The sequence below is a fragment of the Carassius auratus genome, chromosome 13, assembly GCF_003368295.1.
Source record: "Carassius auratus strain Wakin chromosome 13, ASM336829v1, whole genome shotgun sequence".
Taxonomy (NCBI): Eukaryota; Metazoa; Chordata; class Actinopteri; order Cypriniformes; family Cyprinidae; genus Carassius; species Carassius auratus.
Genome location: NC_039255.1, coordinates 20,544,828 through 20,568,323, shown reverse-complemented (window position 1 = coordinate 20,568,323; position 23,496 = coordinate 20,544,828). Strand labels below are relative to the sequence as shown.

The 23,496-nt window shown below is 41.3% G+C and overlaps 2 protein-coding genes across 3 annotated transcripts; both read right to left on the bottom strand.

Moving 5' to 3' along the window:
• Window positions 1-5,522: 5,522 nt before the first annotated feature.
• On the bottom strand, window positions 5,523-19,184 carry si:ch211-130h14.4 (uncharacterized). Of its 2 annotated transcripts, XM_026279361.1 has the most exons (8): window positions 18,965-19,184; window positions 18,530-18,631; window positions 15,957-16,088; window positions 15,012-15,158; window positions 12,936-13,025; window positions 12,702-12,831; window positions 12,057-12,172; window positions 5,523-6,814 (listed from the first exon to the last, which is right to left on the bottom strand). In XM_026279361.1, the coding sequence occupies exons 2-8, from the start codon at window positions 18,614-18,616 to the stop codon at window positions 6,686-6,688; spliced, it is 831 nt and encodes a 276-aa protein (XP_026135146.1). In that variant the 5' UTR covers window positions 18,617-18,631; window positions 18,965-19,184; the 3' UTR covers window positions 5,523-6,685. The 2 variants fall into 2 exon arrangements, with proteins under 2 accessions (XP_026135146.1, XP_026135147.1); XM_026279362.1 differs by having other exon boundaries at window positions 18,530-19,184.
• Window positions 19,185-19,665: 481 nt separating this feature from the next.
• On the bottom strand, window positions 19,666-22,013 carry LOC113113006 (proline-rich protein 18-like). Its single transcript, XM_026279089.1, has one exon. The coding sequence runs from the start codon at window positions 21,555-21,557 to the stop codon at window positions 20,793-20,795; it is 765 nt and encodes a 254-aa protein (XP_026134874.1). The 5' UTR covers window positions 21,558-22,013; the 3' UTR covers window positions 19,666-20,792.
• Between the last annotated feature and the right edge of the window lie 1,483 nt (window positions 22,014-23,496).

Below are 23,496 nucleotides of genomic sequence, written 5' to 3'. Positions count from 1 at the left end.
AACTCAAAACTCGAGTGGAGAAGCGGCAAACAGACAGCGCCAGCGTCCTCTCCCTCCCAAACCGGAAAAACCCCATATGGATTCTTGGTGAAATAAACCGACTTGTAGGGTTAGTGTCTTGGTTTGATGAATTATTCCAGTTCCAATTGTGGTGTCATTGATGGCTTTAAGATTAAAGAGCCAGTAAGATGAAAATTCTAAGCTTCCTGTCACCGTTTATAAGCCCTATACATTAGGTTTAAATCCATCCAAGGTTAAAAAACATTGTCATTTTGTCAAAATATCATTTTAAAATTACCTCAATTCTCAGCGATCCCCAAACGGTTCGCGCGAAGCAGTTCAAAAGATTCAGTTTCCTTAAACCCCACCATCCGGTAGCATACTGTGTTCTAATTGGTCAACTGACATAGTTTTGATTGGTTGTTCCGCACACAACTTCACGGTAAACTATGCGTTAGCATCTGTCTGGGGTGAATTATGTCTTATTCCTCTCACCGCGAAGCAAACAGTAAAATAAAAAACTTGAACAGTCTCGCTGCTTTTTCTTCTGTGTGGGTGTATTCAAGCCGCGCGCTTCAGTTTGAATCTGAATAGCGCGTTCAGTGGGGGGGGGGGGGGGGGCGTGGTCACCTTAGATATAATGAAGGGAGACGTGAAAATCGGACATCGCGTTGTTTTCATATGGATTACTTTATCACAGAATATCTGTTTTCCTGTACCTGTTTTCGGCAGCACTTGTTTAGTTTTAAAGTAGACATGTCAAGCTTTCTATAGATATCTCTCTCATGTGTTTGTAAATGAAGATCAGCGCAGACAGGCTGCAGACAGCACACATACTGATAAGACGCTCAGGAGAAAACAGACACATAACTTCATAATCATACTTCGCGTTGTGATTAGGAGATGCTCGTTGGTCTAAATAAAGTTGGTAATGAACCCTTTTTTTATGGCCAAACACTTTGAAAATCCCGCCTTGTACTCACCGAGATTAGAAAAGCAGTCATCAGTGAAATGTTGTGAACACAACAAGGATTTGTTGTACTGCTCTGGTATTGTGGTAAAAATGAATTTTAGCCATTGGTTCTTCTGATCTTCATTATTTGGCAGTGAAAATAAAACAAACTTGCCTTTACAATTAAAACCACACTGTCTCCTCGACATGATGCTATCACACCAACCAGAGCATCTTTGTGGGGGGGTGGGGCAGGTCAGAGTTCCGTTTCTCCCAAGACGGTAGGCGGAGATTATTATGCAAAGTATTCCTAGTGACGTACATAGAGATGGGCAAAAGATTTGAAATCTATAACGACTCGTTTCAGCGATTCAGAGTCGACTCCTTACTTTAGAAGCCAATAACTTTATAAATCGTGTACTTTTTGGCTTAATTACTTTGCACATTGTTTACACTGATGGACAGCTACATCATACTCTGTAATACAGGTAATTTTTGATTTCCCATCTGTGTGGCTCTTTAACAATTTAATTGAGGTTCAACAAATAAAAAACAGATAAAAATTGGCTTATTGAATATCAGATCCCTTTCTACGAAAACACTTTTTGTAAATAATATGTGTCAGGATCCTGCCCTGACAGTCCTGTTCATGTTGTCACTGTTCCATGTTTCTTTGTTACCCCTGGTCATGCCCCCCTGTTTAGCCCTTGTCTGCTTGATTGTTTTCACCTGATCCTCATGTGTACTACTCTATATATCGGGTTCTCTTTCCTTGTGTCTTGGCTGGTTTGTTTTTGGTGTTTACCTGTTTCTTGGGCCAGAATTTATCCTTTTGATCTTGCTCAAGATTTGAGTTCTAGCTAGTTCTTGATTTCTTTCTTGATTTTTTTGATTGTGCACATCCTATCCTAGTTTTTGTTTTTATCTTTTGATTTAGGGTTTAATTTACTCACTTTGATAGTGCAGTTCCTTTCCAGTCTTCGGTTTGTTAATAAAATACTCTTGTCTGCTCATTCTGCATTTGGGTCCCATTTCTTGCGGATCCCTGACAATATGATCACTAATCATAATATAGATGTGCTCTGTTTGACAGAAACCTGGCTAAAACCTGATGATTACACTATTTTAAATGAGTCATGACATCATAAACATGAGCCAGGTCTAAAACGCAAAGGGGGAGGTTGTTGCTTCAGTTTATAACAATGTTTTCAGGTTTTCTCAGAGGACAGGCTTCAAGTAGAACTCGTTTGAAGTAATGGTGCTTCATATTACATTATCCAGAGAAACAAATGTTAATGATAAATCCCCTATTATGTTTGTTCTGGCCACTGTATCCAGGGCACCATACAGACTTTATTAAAGAGTTTGGTGATTTTACATCTGATTTCGTTCTGGCTCCAAATAAGGTTTTAATAGTTGGTGATTTTAATATCCATGTTGATAATGACAAAGATGCATTGGATCAGCATTTACAGACATTATGAACTCTATTGGGTTTAGACACGTTTCAGGACCTACTCATTGTCGAAATCATACTCTAGATTTAATACTGTCACATGGAATTGATGTTGATAGTGTTGAAATTATGCAGCCAAATGATTATATCTCAGATCATTATTTAGCTTTGTGCAAACTTCATATAGCCAAAATTATACATTTTATTTCTTGTTACTAGTATGGTAGAACCATCACTTCTACCACCAAAGACTGCTTTTTAAGTTATCTTCCTTATTTATCCAAATTCCTTAGCATATCCAAAACCTCAGAACAACTTGATGATGTAACAGACACTATGGACTCTCTCTTTTCTAGCACTTTAAATACAGTTGCTCCTTTACGCTTAAGGAAGGTTAAGGAAAACAGTTTGACACAATGGTATAATGAGCATACTCACACCCTAAAGAGAGCAGCCCGAAAAATGGAGCGCAGCTGGAGAAAAACATTTTGTATTGCTTGGCGGGAAAGTAACCTATCCTACAGATTCGATTACTTTTCTTCTCTTTTAGAAGAAAACAAACATAACCCCTGGTATTTATTCAATACAGTGACTAAATTAACAAACAATAAAGCCTCAACAAGTGTTGACATTTCCCAACACCACAGCAGTAATGACTTTATGTACTACTTTACTTCTAAAATCGATACTATTAGAGATAAAATTGCAACCATTCAGCCGTCAGTTACAGTATCGCATCAGACAGTGCACCATAGACCCCCTGAGGAAGAGTTCCACTCATTCTCTACTATAGGAGAGGAAGAATTGTATAAACTTGTTAAATCATCTACACTAACAACATGTATGTTAGACCCTATACCATCTAAGCTCCTAAAAGTGGTGCTTCCAGAAGTTATAGATCCTCTTCTGACTATTATTAATTCCTCATTGTCATTAGGATATGTACCCAAAACCTTCAAACTGGCTGTTATTAAGCCTCTCATCAAAAAACCACAACTTGACCCAAAAGAACTAGTTAATTATAGACCAATCTCAAATCTCCCTTTTCCGTCCAAGATACTAGAAAAGGTGGTATCCTCACAATTATATTCCTTCTTAGAGAAAAATGGTATATGTGAGGATTTCCAGTCAGGATTTAGACCGTATCATAGTACTGAGACTACTCTCCTTAGAGTTACAAATGATCTGCTTTTATCATCTGATCGTGGGTGTATCTCTCTATTAGTTTTATTGGATTTAAGTGCTGTGTTTGAAACAATTGACCACAACATTATTTTGCATAGACTTGAACACTTTGTTGGCACTAATGGAAGTGCATTAGCATGGTTTAAATCGTACTTATAAGACCGCCATCAGTTCATAGCAATGAATGAAGATGTATCATATCGATCACAAGTGCAGTATGGAGTACCTCAAGGCTCAGTACTAGGGCCTCTACTCTTCACGCTTTATATGTTACCCTTGGGAGATATCATCAGGAAACATGGTGTTAGCTTTCACTGTTATGCTGATGATTCTCAGCTCTATATATCTTCTCGGCCTGGTGAAACACACCAATTTGAAAAACGAATGGAATGCATAGTCAATATAAAAAACTGGATGACGAGTAATTTTTTACTGCTAACTTCTGAAAAAACAGAGGTATTAATTATAGGACTTAAAAGCTCTGCTTGTAATAACCTAGAACACTGTCTTAGACTTGATTGTTGCTCTGTCAATTCTTCGTCATAAGTTAGGAACCTAGGTGTGGTATTCGCAATCTTTCCTTAGAAAGCCACGTTTCTAGCATTTGTAAAACTGCATTTTTCCATCTCAAAAATATATCTAAATTATGGCCTATGCTCTCAATGTCAAATGCAGAAATGCTAATCCATGCATTTATGACCTCAAGGTTAGATTATTGTAATGCTTTATTGGGTGGTTGTTCTGCACGCTTAGTAAACAAAGTACAGCTAGTCCAAAATGCAGCAGCAAGAGTTCTTAATAGAACCAGGAAGTATGACCATATTAGCCCGGTCCTGTCAACACTGCACTGGCTCCCTATCAAACATTGTATAGATTTTACAATTTTGCTTATTATTCATAAAGCCCTGAATGGTTTAGCACTTCAGTATTTGAATGAGCTCCTTTTACATTATAATCCGCTACGTTCTCAAAACTCAAAGGCAATTTGATAATAACTAGAATATCAAATTCAACTGCGGGAGGCAGATCCTTTTCCTATTTGGTGCCTAAACTCTGGAATAACCTACTTAACATTGTTCGGGAGGCAGACATACTCTTGCAGTTTAAATCTAGATTAAAGACCCATCTCTTTAACCTGGCTTACACATAACATACTAATATGCTTTTAATATCCAAATCCGTTAAAGGATTTTTAGGCTGCATTAATTAGGTAAACCGGAACTGTAAACACTTCCCATAACACCCTATGTACTTGCTACATCATTAGAAGAATGGCATCTACGCTAATATTTGTCTGTTTCTCTCTTATTCCGAGGTCACCGTAGCCACCAGATCCAGTCTGTATCCAGATCAGAGGGTCACTGCAGTCACCCGGATCCAGTACGTATCCAGACCAGATGGTGGATCAGCACCTAGAAAGGACCTCTACTGCCCTGAAAGACAGCGGAGACCAGGACAACTAGAGCCCCAGATACAGATCCCCTGTACACACCTTGTCTCAGAGGACCACCAGGCCAAGACCACAGGAAATAGATGATTGTTCTGCACAATCTGACTTTGCTGCAGCCTGGAATTGAACTACTGGTTTGATCTGGTCAGAGGAGAACTGGCCCCCCAACTGAGCCTGGTTTCTCTTTTCTCTGGTTTCTTTTTTCTCCATTCTGTCACCGATTAAGTTTCGGTTCCTTGCCGCTGTCGCCTCTGGCTTGCTTAGTTGGGGTCACTTCATCTGCAGCAATATCGTTGACTTGAATGCAAATAAATGCACAGACACTGTTTGACTGAACAGAGATGACATCACTGAATTAAATTATGAACTACCTTAACTATCATTTGGCATTATTGACACACTGTTTTCCTAATTAATGTTGTTCAGTAATTTGAACAATGTATTTTTTTAAAGTGCTATATAAACAAAGGTGACTTGACTTTAATCTTAATGGGTGGGCTACATTGTTGAATTTCCTGACTATATCCTCATGAATGAGATTTAATGTGGATCCAGAGTCAATCATTGCTGTTAACCACATGGACAGTTCTTCAGTCTTTAAGGTAAAGGGGAAGTTTGAAGGACAGATTACTGGGTAGAATTCAAACAAAAAAAAATAACCGGAAGTTTATTAATCTTAACAGACAGAAAGATTAAGAAAGATCTTAACAGACAAAGTTGTTAAACCAGGTAGAGTCAGTAACATAATGGCAAGGGGAACCCAAAAGGCAGAGACGAGTAGGCAGGCGAATAGGTCAAACACAAACATCTGTCCAATCATGCAGTAAATCCAAACAGGCAGTCAGAATAGTCAATGGGAAAACGCTCGGTAAGGCAGGTAAACTGGCAATACTTCACAAAGTAGGAACACGCTGACTCGTGTTAAATAGTCACAAACAGGAAATGATTGTAGAAGCAGAGGGAGCGGTGAACAGTCAGTACTCAGGTGAGGGCCCCCTCTGCTGGCGTGGCATTACAAAAGTGTTTTCAAACTTTTATTGTATAGGCTATGTAATGGAGGCCGAGTGTTATGAGGTAGCTGTGTGGGTAAGCCTCACTCCCCTTGCCTCAAGAGGTGAGGTCATTAGCACCATTGTTAGTGTGTCAAAGTCTCATGCTGGCAATAATAATTTTTTCCCCAAGCAGAACCAGTTACAGTGGTGCCATGACCCGTATGAGAGTGAGGTTTAGAGGCGTAAATATAACAGGATTGTTGTGAAGGTAACCCACACTCCCCTGGCTTCATTAGTCACACTAGACCACTTATCCATGGCTCATGGCTTCTCTTTTGTGCAGGTGAATCTCATTCCCCCAGTTTCAAGAGGTGCACTAGCAACTAATATTAGAGACTGCTTCATTAGCAGACCAAGCAAAATGGATTATATTGCAAATTAGTGAAATAGCTATATAGTTATTCAGACTTTACAAAAGTTATTGATATGGAAAATAGAATTTGGAATGTAAACAAAAAGTAGACCATTCACAACTACACTGAGCTGTCTCTTGTCTTTATAAGTGTTGGTGAATGTGAGGGTTATGTACAGTATGTTTGTGTGTGAGACTGCTTGCAGGTGTGTTTGTCTCCCTGTGTTACTTACTGAGTTCAGAGCCTCTGTGGTTTTACACTTACCTCAGGAAACATGAGCTCAGTTTCTTCCCGTCCACAGCTCTGTTTGCCCTGTTGTTGGAAAGTGTTCACCTCTCCTTCATTCCCTCTTGGTGAGACTGACATCTGTGAAATAAATAGACATTATTACAGTAATGCTTTATAAGGACTAATACCGTATACAGCCAATACGCTAGTAATATGCATGCTAATAAGCAACTAGTTAATAGTGAGAACTGGTCCTTAAAAAAAGCTTGGTTTAAACACTCTGCTCAATTGCTCTCATGTTGTTCCAAACCCTTGGAACTTTCTTTTTCTCAGAAAAAAAAAAAATATTTAGAAGATTGTTTCAGTTGTTTTTCCCCAATGGTTTTCATTTAAAAAAAAAACAAACAAAAAAACAATGACACTTTGTACACAATATCTGTGTGTGTGTGTGTGTGTGTGTGTGTGTGTTCCACAGAAGAGATGAAGTCATTTAGGTTTGGAATGACATGAAGGTAAGTGAATTGTCATTTTAGGTTTGAAATATTTTTATAAGTATGTGTTATTGAGAATGGACACAATGAACACAAGACTTTGCTTTTTACTGTTTTCCTCTGATTGAGATAGATCTCCACTTTTTCGCACTTTGCAACATAGCAAAGCCTGAGCAATACATCAGAGCAACCAATGGAGTGAGTGTATGGCTGTTAATATATTCCTAATGATATGCTACTTCTCAAGAGGAGCCTCAGACACAGCCCAGCTCACACCCTATAACTGCGCATCCACGTGAGGATGGCGAGTGTGATTTCACCAAGTACAAAATTCTCCTGGATCAACATCCTTGTCCCCCAGTGACCCTTTGGGATTAGGTCACTACGGAGACCACATCCTACCCATAGGGAGGTGACATGTGGAGATACTGATATGGACTGGCCCGGGGGGCAGTACTACATATGGAATGGGTCTCTGAGGCAGGTCCTACCTTAGAGTAGGGATGGAACAGCTGCCAGAAGAGACTGACAGAGCGGGTCTGTCAAGGGAAGACACGGGTTTGCCAAGAGGGAAACCTTACGTTGGAATAATACACATATGGGATTACCCATAGAGAATCAAGCCATATGAACACCTAGCCCAGTACAGGGGCTGACTGGAACTCCGGGCATGCCAACACCAGTACTGGGCCTGGCGACAGACTGCTCTGCCAAGTCTGACTGCCGAGGGAGCTGGAGGATGCTCGACCAGGGTACGCCAACCGGGGAACTCTACTGGGAGAATAAAGTCTCTCACATCCCCGTGTTTAGGGGGAATGGAGCAGCAAGCTCGCCACTGAGCCAGCCCTTCCCGCCAATTACCTGTTACCCAATACACGGGAAGAAACTGGCTCTACACGGAGGTTGTAAAACCTTGCAAATGTACTTGCCCGCAGCTTGACAGATGTCTGCCAGAGAGGCGGCGTGCGCCAGCACACAGGAGGAGGCCACACTCCGTGTGGAGTGGCCCCTCACCACCAGGCCGATGGTATCCACTATCCAGTGGGCCAACCTCTGTTTGGAGACAGCCTTTCCCTTCTGCTGATCTCCAAAGCAGACCAGGAGCTGCTCAGAGCTTCTGAAGCTCTGGGTGTGGTCCACGTATATGCAAAGCGCTCTTACGGGACACAGCAACGGCCAGGCTGGATCTGCCTCCTCCAGGGGCAGTGCTTGCAGGTTCACCACCTGGTCTCGGAAGGGAGTGGTGGGAACCTTGGGCACGTATCCCGGACGGGGTCTCAGGACAACGTGAGAGTAGGCCGGCCCGAACACAAGGCACTCTTCACTTACCGAAAATGCTTGGAGGTCCCCGACCCTCTTGATGGAGGTGAGAGCGATCAGGAGCGCTGTCTTGAGAGACAGGAACTTAAGCTCGACTGAATCCAGCGGCTCAAAGGGACCCCTCTGAAGTCCCGCCAGGACAATAGAGAGGTCCAAGGAGGGAATCAGGGGTGTCCTAGGAGGATGTAACCTTCTGGCACCCCTCAGGAACCTATCGATCAGGTCATGCCTCCCCAGGGACCGGCCGTCCACTGAGAAGCAACTACAAGCAATGGGTGAGAGCTGATGCTACAAACAGTGCTGTTTTCACCCTCAATCAGTTATCAATTCCCAGAAGGTAAAAACCTGTTTAAGATATCAAAAACTAAAAAGTATCATCAAGTAATACCTTTCATATTATCCACATTGGATGGCAGCCACATACACATTCAGGGTGAAGGGTGACAGCCCACGCTCCAACCTTTCTTGCAGGAAAGAAAGCATGACTCTGACTGGGCATCTCCGGGAATCTTCTCGGTGAGAAAAACACCAATTTGGAACAGACTCCACTTCAGAGCATAGGCCTGCCTCGTAGAGGGGGCTCTAGCCTGAGTTATGGTGTCTACCACCGCTGGGGGCAGATCACTTAGGTCTGCTGCATCCCGTCCAGAAGCCACACATGTAGGTTCCAAAGATCTGGACACGGGTGCCAAATGGTGCCAAGCCCCTGAGAGAGAAGGTCCCTCCTCAGGGGGATGTGCCCGGGAGGGGCTGTCACGAGGAGCATGAGTTCCGAAAACCAGGTCCGGGTGGGACAGTAAGGCGCAACCAACAGGACCTGTTCCTTGTCCTCCCTGACCTTGATCTGTGCTAGCAGGCTCACTGGGGGAAATGCATACTTGCGTAGAGCCCGAGGCCAGCTGTGTGCCAGTGCATCTGTGCCACAGGGGGCTTGGGACAAGGAATAGCACAGCTGGCAGTGGGAGGACTCGTGGGAAGCAAACAGGTCTACCTGGGCTTCCCCAAATCGACTCCAGATCAGCTCCATCCTCACTTTTCCCGGGGATGGAGTCGCCATTCCCCGGAAAAAGTGAGCTGTCGTGAGAGCGCATCGGCTGCATGATTGAGCTCCCCCGGGATGTGGATAGCACGCCGAGACTTGAGCCGCGTCTGACTCCAGAGGAGGAGATGACGGGTGAGTTGAGACATGCAACGTGATCGTAGGCCGCCCTGTCGGTTGATGTACGAAACAGCCGCAGTGTTGTCTGTGCAGACCAACACGTGCCTGTCTAGCAACAGAGGCCGAAACCGCCGTAAGGCTAGATGCACTGCCAGCAACTCCAGACAGTTGATGTGCCAAAGCAGGCGAGGTCCAGTGCTGAAGAGATTCTCTGCACAGGGTAGAGCTTGCTCTTCTCTCGGTTGACCTGAAGCCCCAACTGACTGAGGTGCCAGAGCACCAAGTCCCTGTGATCACACAACTGCTCTCTGGACCAGGCCATAATGAGCCAGTCGTCGAGATAGTTGAGGATCCTGACGCCCACTTCCCAGAATGGGGCAAGGGCGCCCTCCGCAAGCTTCGTGAAGACACAGGGGGACAGGGAGAGCCCGAAGGGGAGGACCTTGTACTGCCATGCCTGGCCCTCGAATTCAAACCGCAGAAAGGGTCTGTGGCGAGGGAGGATCGAGACATGAAAGTACACGTCTTTCAGGTCGATTGCTGCAAACCAGTCCTGGGGCTGAACGCATTTGAGAATGCTTTTCTGCGTCAGCATCTTGAACGGGAGCTTGTGCAAGGCCCGATTCAAGACTCACAGATCCAGGATAGGCTGAAGGCCACCGCTTTTCTTGGGTATGATTAAGTAAGGGCTGTAAAACCCCTTTGCCAGCAGGACAGCAATCTCCTCGAGCAAGACAGAGGCGTCCCGGACTGCCACCGAAGTCTCGAGGGTGCCACTGAACTTGGGAGGTCGCCAGGTGAACTGAATAGCGTAACCGAGGATGACCGTCCGAATGAGACAGCGTGACAGGTTTGGCAGCGCAAGCCAAGATCCCAAACTCTGTACAAGTGGCACCAAAGGGACAGTCGACATACCCGCAGTGGTGCAGCGATGGGGAGTTGTGTCGGATGGCCCAGAAGGCATCGCGTTCCAAGTCATCACAGCCACACTCATCATGTTCCCGGAGGAACTGGCCAGAGACGCGTGGAGAGGCGTTGCGTCTCCGAACCGCGACCTCTTGACTGTTGGCAACAGGGGGCGTCGTGGGTGAGAATGAGGAGGCAGTGCGTCGTTCATCGTCAACCCACAAGCCTTGCAACTCGGAGGAAAGGGAAATTGCTATTTTTTTGACAAAGTGGATGCCGCCAGCCATTGGACCAGCAGTGGAACAGAAAGAAACAAAAACGGAGGATTCTCCAAACGGCCCTCCTCCACCAGCTCCTGAAGAGCAGTCTCCCACATCTCCGAGTTGCCAATGTCAGGGCCGCTTAGTCATCTTTTTAGAGGACTTTGCAGCCGGGAGTGACACGGGGGGGTGCCGCTCTCTTGCGCGGGGCTCGACGCACCGGCCTCGAAGAACTCTCAGCACGGGGCGGAGCTGGTGTGGAGGACGCAGGGGGGCACCCATGGTGACGAGCAGGCTGAGGCGCTGCCCGCAACGGAATGGTGGCAACCGGAGGATCACGTCGGGGCAAGATGTGCTGGATGGCCTCAGTCTGCTTTTGCACCACCGAGAACTGCTGGGTGTAAACCGTGACCGTGACGGGAGCATCGAGAAAGCAGGCTTTGTCGACGTCTCTCATCTCGGCCAGGGTCAGCCAGAGATGGCACTCCTGGACCACCAGCGTGGACATCGCCTTCCCGAGGGACCGTGCCGTGACCTTCGTCGCCCGTAAGGCGAAGTCAGTCACCTTGCGCAGTTCCTGCATCAAGCTCGGGTTGGTACCACCCTCGTGCATCGATTTCAGTGCCCTGGCTTGATGTACCTGCAGGATAGCCATGGCATGCAGGGCAGAGGCAGCTTGGCCCGCAGCTCTATAAGCCTTGGCAGCCGACAGCTAGAGAGAGAGAGAGAGAGAGAGAGAGAGACTTTTTCTTTATTCTGGAAAAGGTTGTTTAAGATCCGGAGAGCTCATTTCCAAACAGTTTAACTCATTCCATGACCTCCGGCAACATGTGACATCGCAGGCAAAATTGGTCAGTCTGTTTTGTGTGTGAAATAAATGAGACATTCTCCCCTGGGTAATGTTTGTCCATGATGTGCTGACTGAAGGAGATTCACCTCCACCACTGAGAGAGAGTGGGTCCTGTTTATTCATCTCACTGCTACATGAACAATCAATTCTCTTTTCAACTGGCTTCCAGCAGACTATGTGTTTGTGTAAGGCCAGCAGGTTAAACAGCATGGGGAGAAAGGATAGTTGCAGGCCTTTTTAACTGCAGCAGCATTTTAATCAGTGTAAATAGAAGATTTTCTTTGCATTTCATTAGCTAAAATGAACAGACTTGGTTTTTCTAAGTAGTTTAGAAATACATAGGCAATTGAATTCGACATTCAGCCAGTGACTGACTGAATGAGCCTAACCTTACATGTTTGTGTTGTACTCTGGAGTCATCAGGTGTGATCTGAAGCTTCGGTAGAGACCCAGACTTCTGTTTCAGCATGTTCTCAAGAGTAACATCTGAGCTGGGATTACTGCTGTGTTCTGCCAGCATGAAATGACAATGACAACAAATGAGCATCCACAATATTCCTGATTTAAATTGGAGTAGAGAAAAATAGTGTTAGATTTGGTAAATTTGATAAAGTTCTGTGAACTGGTACAAACAGTCAGTTGCAGTGGATTCATCCACAACTCTGATTCAATGTTTTGTTTAGTCATTATTCTCTCTTGCTCAAAAAGTTAAATATATTGTAAAAATATGTGAGTATTTCTGTCTAATGCTATTTATTGTAACATTAGCACGTTTATAGTATATGGAAATTAACATTCCTTTTTGTGTTGTGGAAAACATGCCTTTATTATTCTTTTAATGAGATTTCTACTATATTTTGCTATTTTATTTTTATTGATTGATTGATTGATTGATTGGTTGATTGATCCAATGTGGATAATATGAAAGGTATTACTATGATACTTTTTAGTTTTTGATATCTTAAACAGGTCTTTACCTTCTGTGAATTGATAACTGATTGAGGGTGAAAACAGCACTGTTTGTAGCATCAGCTCTCACCCATTGCTTGTAGTTGCTTCTCAAGTTGACATGTGCTTCGGTGCTGTTCTGTCCAGACCCTGAACACCTCCTGTTCCCTGCGGCTCTGAAGATACCCTAGTCGTGCCAGCTGTTTCTGCAGTTCCAGAACCTCATGTAGGTCAGATTAGAGATGATTGATCATCTGCATTTTACTAATCACATAAAGTCCAAGTAAATATCAATGCAGAGAAAGCTAGGTAAAGATGGTCTCACCAGGTAGAAGCGTGTTTTAGGAAGACACTTCAAGTATGCATCATCGTGTGTGAGGGTTGATCTGGTGGCCCTCTGAATGGTCACAAGCTTCTGTGACAGAAAGAATAAACTGAGGATGCAAAGAGGATCTTGAACTGCGGATTGCAGACTCTTACATATCGACAAATCAAGGCACAGCTTAAAACATTGAGAAACAGTCGAGATCTTGAAACAATTGAGATCTCATTTGAGGATTTTCTTTCCAACCACAGGAAGCCAGTAACTACAATAGGGACCAATTAGGCCCCAACAGGTGTCCACGGTTCAGCCTGCTTTGGTCCCGGCTCAACATCATGAAGTCTGGACAAAGTTTTTGGCCTGAGCTGAGGAAACAACAGGGCAGTTTCATTTGGTCAGCAATTTTTACCAAAGCTTTCCAACTGGCAGCCCATAACGTCCTTTATAGCTCTCCCTTTGTCCTCCCCTCCAGTGTTGGACATTAGAAGACACAGTTACAGCCAACTGAAGAAGTCTTGCTTTTATAGGAGGAGACTGATAAGCCAAAGACCCTTCCCCCACATCCTTGCCCCCCCAGGCTCTATCTCTTTATTGTCTTCAACCCAGAGGGACAAAATCAAAGTCAATCGCATGTCAACACCAACTGCTTCCAACATATTACAACGACAGGCTTCCTCAATCCTCCAGACTTCAGCAACACATCAAACACATCTACTGTCCTGCAAAGAGTTACACTACAGCGCAACTGACATTGCATAGATACAGTTTTTAGATACATTTTTGCCAGCCATGCTGTTTTGTACATGTAGCGTAAATTAGTTTCAGCAAGGCTAAAGGTTTTTATTAGAGTTAGAGTTAGGTTAGAGATTTTATTTGTTTTGGAGAGGTTTTGCCTAAACTCTGTTTTAGGAGGAATAGAAATACATAACGAGAGAAGTTTTAACACACGGTACGAGTGGTCATACTCAGGGTTAGGGGTGACACATTACAAGTAACACGAGTTATGTAATCAGATTACTTTCCCCAAGTACCTAGAAAAGTAATGCATTACTTTTACATTTACAACAAATTATCTTAGTTACTTTTTTATTTATATAAGTAATGCAAGTTACTTTGTCTTCCTATTAATTCACTGACAGCTCTCTTGTCTCAGTGTTGAGAGAAATCAGGAGTGAGGTGCAGAGTGAGAGGCACTTCCTTCAGCCTGAGGCTTATTAATTTCGCTTTTGTTGTGAAAGGGCCTTTACAGTTGCGAAAAAAAAAAAAAATAATAATAATAATAATTGCTTTAGGATTTTTGTTATTTAAAACAAATAAGCAAGCCCAGACCACAACAAAAAGTAATGCAAAAGTAATGTAATGCATTTTGTTGATGTTGATTTTATGTTATTTATATAATGTGGACATGCAGAATACGGCATTAAAATCTGCTTTGAACACAATCTGAGACTTTGTTAAGATTTCTTATGAAACTCTACAGGAGACACTGGTGAGACCACTAGGGTGCAGATGTCTCAATATGATCTCATTTTAATCACAACGCTGTTATATTAAAAGTGACTCACAGGTGATTTTTTTTTCTTTCCTTTTGGTAGTTTAGCATGGTATGGACAGCCTTTCTTAATTTCTTCAGGGCTATGCAATTAGTGGAAGTGTGTGTACTTGTATAATTGTCGATGCAGTTGCTGGTAAGGTTTTAGTGGAACACTGTCATGAATATTTCAGGAAGTTTGAGGCTGACTTATGAGTTCGTTTTCAATATACACCTCTAAACAACATTCACAATAATGGCCTTGAACCAAAAAACAATAAATAAAAATAATAATAATAATAATAATAGAGAAGAGAGTTTCAATCTAACTAGACTTAAGCCAGTTAACTAAACCTACGTATAAAAATAATCAGCAAAACAGGAAAAATGGTTCCTTAAATATAAAGAGGTCCAACAGAAAACACTGCAACATTTCCTTCTCAGCACTGCCTTCTACTGGAGAGATTCACTAATCACTATACTTGTTTTTGCTCTCTTTAATGAACACAGATTAGTTATAACTAGTCATTGATTCCTGGAGGGTGCACCTGTTCTTTGTGTCCTTCTCTAAGTTTGGAATCATGGTGCTTCATCTCTTGTCTTTGTCTTTGAACTTTTTCCCTCAGTAGTGTAGCATGCTGGTGTGAAAGCAGGTCTTTCATACGCTGTAGTCTGTAGTATGTCTTCAGATGGCGCTAGAATGGAAGAAAACGAGAACTAAAGCATCGACAGAAAAGAGCAAAAGAGAACAATACTGAATTTGTGAAACTGTCAACTCTTTTATACATACGGAATATGTATTTTATTTATTAATAGAGAATATAAGATCTTATTGACATGACTTCAGATAAACAGATCATTTAGTGGCAGTTTATTTTTGACTATGATTAGACTGATTTTATTTATAAATAAAAAAAAAAACATAGAATATTTAATTTATTATAAACAATGTCAGTACAAAATGATATTGTAAGCACCTCTTAATTGGTTTAGTTTGCCTATTTAAAAATTAAAAATAGGTAATTTTACTGTAAAATATAGACGGAAGATAGATAATGTCACTAAAATGCCTCCAATAATGAAACATTCTCAGTCTATTTTTGGAGGTAAATGTCTGGATTAATAATTTATTTGGAAATGTTTTTAGAATGAGCAATTTTTTTTTTTTTTTTTTACAGTGCAGCTAGTATAAAAAGTGAGAACTATCTGTTTGTGGTCCTTTCCTACATTGAGTCTATGGTAATCAGTCTAGTCTTTCATTGACAGTATTTGCACCTGGGCCTTTGTTCTGGCATCCAGCTAGCCTTTCAATATATCAAAGCATCCTGATTACTGATTGGGTTTATTATGTGCTGCAATTTAATGCCAATTTGAACAGACTACCTTAAATATTTGGGACCTAGGAAACAATATGACCTGGTTTCTCTATATTTCATATATGAAGCAAATTCTTATAAGAGATCAATTGATTAGGAAAGGAATACTGATAGTACCTGATCTAGAAGAGCTTTTCGTTTTCTCTCAAGCATTTGATCAGAATCCTCAGCATGAGCAGAAGTCATCTCCATCGGCATCTTGCCTGTTCTGCTGGGGCCTTGTTGTCTCCTCTGCCTCTGACCGGCTGCCTTTTGGAGAGAAAACCACACTTGGATGACAAGAGCCAACAGCAGCTGTGCTCTTGTCTTCTCTGCTCACAGAGATCGTAACGCTGCGATCAGTAATAGCATGGGCTTTCCAGAATTAGCCAGTAATCATTCTCAAATGCCAAAGAACCTGAGCTTGTAAGATGATTAAAAGAGTGCAAATTACAGTAATAAGCAACAAGATGCTGATGGTACATTGGTACAAGTTGCTGATTGTACAGACTCTTTTGTGTCCCTGTCATAATATATTGAATAAAATATTAAACTGCAGTATGATAGCCTCTTATAATGCTGGGCACTTATTGTTACACAACTCTTTCTGTGCACCACTGACTAAGGAATGCTCAGACGGACGTGTGCAGCACTGGTTAAGGTTGTACTGCATCGCTTACATTGTTTCAAAGGTGCAACTGGTGTCCTGTGGATACAGAATAATATTTAACAGATGGTATTATGCTTTATTTTATGATATTTAATGACGGTATGAGATAAATATTTGTTTTAAATAAGTAACACAAACAGAAAAGCAAACTGTCTTCATCCTTGTGTACTGTACAGGCACTTCATGCTTTGTGTTCATTCACAAAGAGCTTTTAGAAGAGGGCAGCATTAACGGTTATCTTGTCTGTTAAATAAGGAAATGTGATTGTAGGATGACTGGAAGTGGTGCTTCGGCACTGTGTGTGTCCGCTGTCGTGAATCAAGGCTGAATGGTTTCACACCACAGGAAATCAACAGGAAATCATATATCGACTGTTTCTGATTTTGATTCACATAAATGATTCAGATTCCTTGATTCCACTGACATTCTTTTCAGGATTAAATACCGAGGAAACTTTTATTATTATTTCCTAATAATACTTATCATTAAAAAAACAACCACAAAACAAACAAACATATAATGTGTATTTTTAACAACAAAATTGAAATAATAATCATTAATCTTCCATTGTGTTTAATAGTCAACCAATATCAAATAGTTTTGTTTTGTTCTGTAAACTATTTTCATATGAGCAAGATTTACAATTCATTAGCCCCTATATAACTAAAAGAAAGAAAGTGCAGCAAAAACGTTTATAATAATAAAAATATAGTTACTTGAACTGAATCAACAATTAGCAGATTTCAACTGAATAATGATTTTTTTTTTGTCTTTTTAGAGCTAATAGGATTTTGAATACAGCATTTTGACAAAGTTTGATACGAATAGCAATTATTATGTCTAATGTCAAACTTTTGTAATATTAAAACAACTGTTTTCAAGGAGGCAAAATAACAGTGGCATATAAGCTACTTCATAAAACATATTATTTGGATATGAGTCAGAATTCGGGCTGTGCATTGAACCCATCCGTGTGGGCATTAAGGGCAGTCACAGTGTAATATAGCCCTTCAGCTCCATTTGTATTTTGTTAGGTCTTAGTTGTCTTCGCTGGATTTTAGTAAGTGTTCTCAGCTCCAGTTGTTGTTTGCTTAGTATAAATGTTCAGTTTCTTGTATTCCAGTGTCCTGTTTTACTTTATCTGTACTAAAATGTTTTGCCTGCATTTGGATCTAATCCCCCTTCATCTCTGAGTGCACCTTTTGTCCTATTAAAAGAGCCATTTGTATGGAAATCGGACTACACTTACTGAAGGTTTAGCACTTTATAACTCAGTATTGTGATGCAGAGCTGCAAGATAGTATAGTGCAGGAAAAACTGTTGAAATATTTTAGTATAATGATCTATCCTCATTAACTGAAGAATGTAACTGGTAATGAAACCAAACCTTGTGAAAATAACTTTACCATCCTTCGATAGGGCTATACCTAAATTATATCTCAGTTTTCCCAACACTATCTCACACTGTCAGACACTGAGAAATATGTTGGATTGGGGAAAACATGAGCCCATGCTCAGATTCCTTTCCCCACAATGATAACTTGTATAAGCTCGCCTTGAGCCAACAAACTGGGACAGAATATATATAAGAGCTCTGGAGTACGGGTGCAAACAGAGAGGAGTAATGAATGTGCAAAGGTTTGCAGAAAGAACAAAGGCTTTTTCCTATTGAAGACGACATGTGAAGGCAACCTGGGGACTGTGTTGCTAGTTGTAACCAGGGTTACTAATACTGAAGTTGTTCTCTTTTCTACTATTTGCATGGATGGACAAAAAACGGGATTTTATACGGATCAGATGATTACAGTCACTTTGAACCCAGGCAATACCCCATGCAGTGAAATGACACAAATGCTGAAATGTGGCTTGATTGTGCTTAAAGAAACACCACAGAGTACATTTATTTATTTTGGGGTTTTTTTTCCTTAAGAAAATCTAAGGTAATCAACCTGTTAAACCTATATGAAACTTTGCCTGAAAAGTGTTGTATTCTGTTAATTATATTGATGCTGTTAGTACTATTTAAAAGGGTCACACATACCTTTTCGGGACACTGTGCTGATGTGTATGAGTCTAGGATAGGAGGCAGTGAGCTGACATTATAAATATCTTCAGTTTTCATTGTCATAATCAGGCCAGTGAGCTATGAAGAGGACAACATGGAAATTACATTTGTGTTTGTTTGTTTAACATTAAGATTTGAGTTTAAAATATGTAGGCTTTGATGTGCTTTAAGTTTGCTTAAGTTTTCAACATATTAATTAGCTTTTTCCAGTTCACTTAAATGTGGCAGGGTTAATAACTCTTAAATGATAAGACATAAGAAACAATCATTTTGAATGCAGTCAGCTACCTAAATTCATCATTTTGATGATATCTTGTTATTGCTCATAAAAACACACATTTTTTCAAATATATCAGCATTGTTATTCCCATAAACATATACAAATTTTGATCCAGAAAAAGAAAGACTTACCAGTTCTGGAAGTTTTCAATATTAGTTAGGCTACTAACATAGAGTACCTACTGTACTTAGACTGGACCTCCCCACAAGCAAACAGCTCTTCTAACAGCTCACTAGACATTAATGGCTGTACATATATTCTATGTATCCTACTCAGCTGACTAAACCTCAAGAATTATTAGTTTGCTGAATGACTTTTAAGTAGTTTTAGTTGTAAAGGAAAATCCAGCTCCTCCACAGAAAGAGCTCAAAGCGAAGTGTGATGATCTGTGTTTAAGGGGTCGTTGTCATGGTGCGAGCTTCACAACCTCAGTTCTTTTGATAGCGTGCTGCCCATTCATTTTACTTTGTCTATTGTACGCATGTTTTGTTCAAGTTTTACCCACTTAATATATATATATATATATATATATATATATATATATATATATATATATATATATATGTGTATGTATGTATGTATGTATGTATGTATATATATATATATATATATATATATATATATATATATATATATATATATATATATATGTATATATATATACTGTTGAAGTAAATAACTTGCATGCAGTATTGGGAATGTGAAATCAGATAATACAATCAATTGAATACTTAGAGAAGATTCTGGGCCTAGACTACATAGCCTATATTTGCATGCCATTTTAAAACTACTGGTTGTTCACAGTTGATCGTTCAAATAATAAGCGGGAAAACATAACTTTTGGATTTTATTGTCAGCACCCTTAAAAATGACTTGGAACAACACACGGCATATAAACACACCTCCACATTGCAAAATAAATACTGTACATGGCTGGTTTGTCTCGAGTCCATAATACACACACACTTTTCTCAGATATTAAGTGTCTGTTCTAAGGCTTTCAGACAGTGTCGCCTTGACAGCTATTGTTTTCTGGCACAAAGGAAGGGCCATGGCCTCTGGATGCATTTCACTGGTCGACAGTCACATCCTGTCCCTCTTCATTCTCCGTAGGCTATTACTTCCACAGATTGAAACAAACATCTGTCATTCAGCCCAGCAAAGAGAAAACAATAGCAATGTGCAAAAACACTACTGCTTCTCAGTCAATGCGTAAAGTAAACCTGCAAAAAATTCTCTGAGTGACCAGCAATATTTCTCAGTGCAGAAAAAACAGCAACATTCCAGTCCAGTCAGTCCATTATGAAAGCTGTGTGTGTGTGTGTGTGTGTGTGTGTGTGTGTTAGTGTGCAAAGGACAGGCTCTTGCGTTCAGTCCAAGATGTTTATGGATTGTTGTTTTATATTCGCCGCGTCATATGGCCATATTTGGCCATCACATCGCAGCTTGCGCCATCAAGTTTAAATGGCGCGTAAAGGTGGAAACATTCCGTTTTTTAAACGCCTCTGCGTTCTGTTCCACGTTCACATGTAACGCCTTCTTTCATTAAATCTGATCGGTTTTGGTCTCATTGTTGGTGTATGTTAACACTGCGTTTTTACAGTGCCTTGTGCGTATATGTGCCAAGATTTTAAGTCGCACAGTCACGTTCAAAATAGCCCATTGTTGCGCTTTTCAGGTGATTGCGAACACAAGAGCGCGCGCCCTGTGTGCGAGACCCATGTGAACGCAGGATATGATCTTTCTTTTCGTTTGCGCGGGGTTTATTAGTATTATTTATTTTTTTACAGTTGCTCTATGTACACTTGCCTTGTGTTTTAAGACGGTGTGTCCAGTTAAACACAGTTTGTCCAGTTAAACACCGTTGCGCTCCGTACAGCTGTTTTTCAACGCAAGAACGCGTTGAACTGAAGTCTTCACCTTTGGATCTTTCTTTGTGGAATGAAGTAGTTCAGGTTATCAGCATTTAAGATGAGGCAAAGATGACAATTTATCGACTTTCCCAAAAGCAGCAGCACTCTCCACACCTTTGAGCCACTCTTTGCATTTCCTCATGACAGTCTCGTCCACGTCTCCGTCCTCCTCCTCGTACTCCACATCATCATATTTGTACTGATCGTTGAGGAGGGAGATCTTCACGATGGTGCTAATGTCATTGGAAGCGTCCAGTTTGGCAACAGGTCCGGAGCTCTTGTTGCTGGAGCTGCCCTGAGCTCTCTTGGACGGGAAAACCCTCCGGTGTCGCAAGTCGGCGGAAGCGCAGCACTTCTGTTGCTTGGCCATCATCTGCTTTTCCAGATTGCGCTTTTGGATGACCAGGATGGCTTCGGGGGTCAGGCTGAGGGAGAAGTGGATCTCTTGCTCGCCTAATTCTTTCGCTAGAGAGGTCCTGGAGGCGTATTTATGGCTAGACTCTCCAGAACTTGACCGTGGGACGCTTTCGCATGAGGTAGCCAAGGGTTTGGGGACGCTCAACCACGAATGTTTGCTGTCCGTCTCGGGATCTGGAGGGGCTCTGCTCGGCTTGCTTCGTCCCAGCTGCTTTGAATGGGCCGATGGCCACGATGTGGATAGTTTATCTTTCTCCGACTCCTTGTCGTCTCCTGTCCTTTGGCTGAACGTGGATTGAGGAGGCGCGACATTGTCCCTGCTCTTCTTTTTTCTGAACAGCTCCTTTCTAGGCGATGATATCCGTGAGTGCAGGTTTATAGGCGGAAAAGGCATTTTAAACGCTATCGGCGCGCAAAATAACGAAGAAATCTGTGCGTAAATGATGTGAGGAATAGTTCCATCCGCCTCGGTCCACCGGATCTTTGGGTATTAGACGCAGTAGCTCTTCTCGCTCCGCATTTTAATTCTAGACTGACAAGGGGCGGGGTTTATGCGGGTTTATCTGGTGTCGTGAAGAAGGGGCGTGGTCACAGCATTAAAGTAAAAACAACAAAGCCATGCTCACACAAGTGCGATACAAAATAATACAGCCATGTTCACACTGATCTAGCTGCGTAACCACTTGCGTAGTTAATCAATATCCATAAATATATCACCTTTTTTTTAACTCTATGTCTATTGCTTTATTTAAACTTTTTATGCGTCAGAATAAATGCGTCAGTTTAATATTGTTTTCTATCCAATGTAATGTCATCCATCAAAATCACCATTTGCCTTTCTTAACAATACAATTATTTTAACATGACTTTAGTCCAATAAATGAAAAAATAAAAATCACTAGCACTAACCTTTCTAATGCATAGTTAGCCTTTATCGAATTTTTTTTTTGGCTTGAGAAATGAACGGCCAATTTACTTCTACTTTTTGCGTCACACTAATTCCTTGATTTTATTAGCCTATTATTATTATTATTATTGAATATATATATATATATATATATATATATATATATATATATATATATATATATATATATATGTAGTCAGCGTTATGCCAATTAGAACAGAATAACCGGTTTGAAATAAGGATGTATCGGAACGCGCTATAACGCAGATGCAAACGATGGCACTTTTTTGCTGATTGTCAGTATTTTCTCCCTGGTGACCTTGGCAGAGCACAGAGGAGGCTAAAGACAAGTGGCCTCCATCGTTATCGATCTGTCGCCCTCCTTTCGTAATTTCACAGTGACAGCTGTTCTGTCACCCAGCCCATGTGTTTCAGCCCCAGTGAAACGAGGGGGGGGGGGGGGGGGATCAATAGGCTTATCCTTACTGTTAAGAAGCAGACAAAGAGAGGCTCATTCTCGCAAACAACGTCCATAGATTGCCTACAGAATTAAATCACAGGGATTACAGGCAAAACTCTTTCTCAGTCTCAATTATTAATTCAAAATGATCCATGATGAAAACTGATGGTTAGCAACCTGATGTGCTGCCAGATGTGAAATGCTCGGAGACTGATATGTGGGACTAAACATCTGCACTTCAGACATACAGCCTATATATATATATATATATATATATATATATATATATATATATATATATATATATATATATATATATATATATATATATATATATATATATATATATTCTTAATATAAAGCATTATGAATGTACGCAGTGTTTTTTTGCAATGTAAAATCTAAAGCATCTTCTCAGCCATAAACTGGAGGGTTCACCGACATTACTGACTGTGATTTCTGACACGTGATCTGCGCTGTGCATAGAGGTATGCTGTGGAGGAGAGATGCTGGAGAACACAGAGCACACCCACAGTTGTCAAGGAAACCGCATCTCTGGAACCACTGTTTCCTTAATTAATCCGTCTAAAAACAGACCAGCCACTCAGGTTATTAGGTCATGTGAAGAACACGTGACACTCGGAGGTGAGGAGCAGACCTGTATCTGAGCATGCAAGAGACAGTCGTATACGTGTTTTAAACCAAAACGTATTGCTTCGTAGATGAATCACACACAACGACAGTTAGATGCCATCAGCGAGCGGATCTCCTGAGACGGTGTGTGTGTGTGTGTGTGTGTGTGTGTGTGTGTGTGGTGAGACAGATGTCTGAGTTGCCCTGGGCTCAGACAACCAACATTACACACATCATTATTCTGAACACATCGGGCTGAAGATTATAAAATACGACACATTCAATCCTTGTGGAACAAACAAATAAAATCACAAAACGATGAATGAACAAAGC

Coding starts and splice junctions, on each gene's coding strand:
- LOC113113006 (XM_026279089.1), bottom strand. CDS start 21,557: ATGCCTTTTCCGCCTATAAACCTGCACTCACGGATATCATCGCCTAGA.
- si:ch211-130h14.4 (XM_026279362.1), bottom strand. CDS start 18,616: ATGACAATGAAAACTGAAGATATTTATAATGTCAGCTCACTGCCTCCT. Junction 13,026..15,011: donor GAGAAGGACACAAAGAACAG/GTGCACCCTCCA, acceptor TTTCTGTCACAG/AAGCTTGTGACCATTCAGAG. Junction 12,832..12,935: donor CTAAAACACGCTTCTACCTG/GTGAGACCATCT, acceptor GACCTACATGAG/GTTCTGGAACTGCAGAAACA.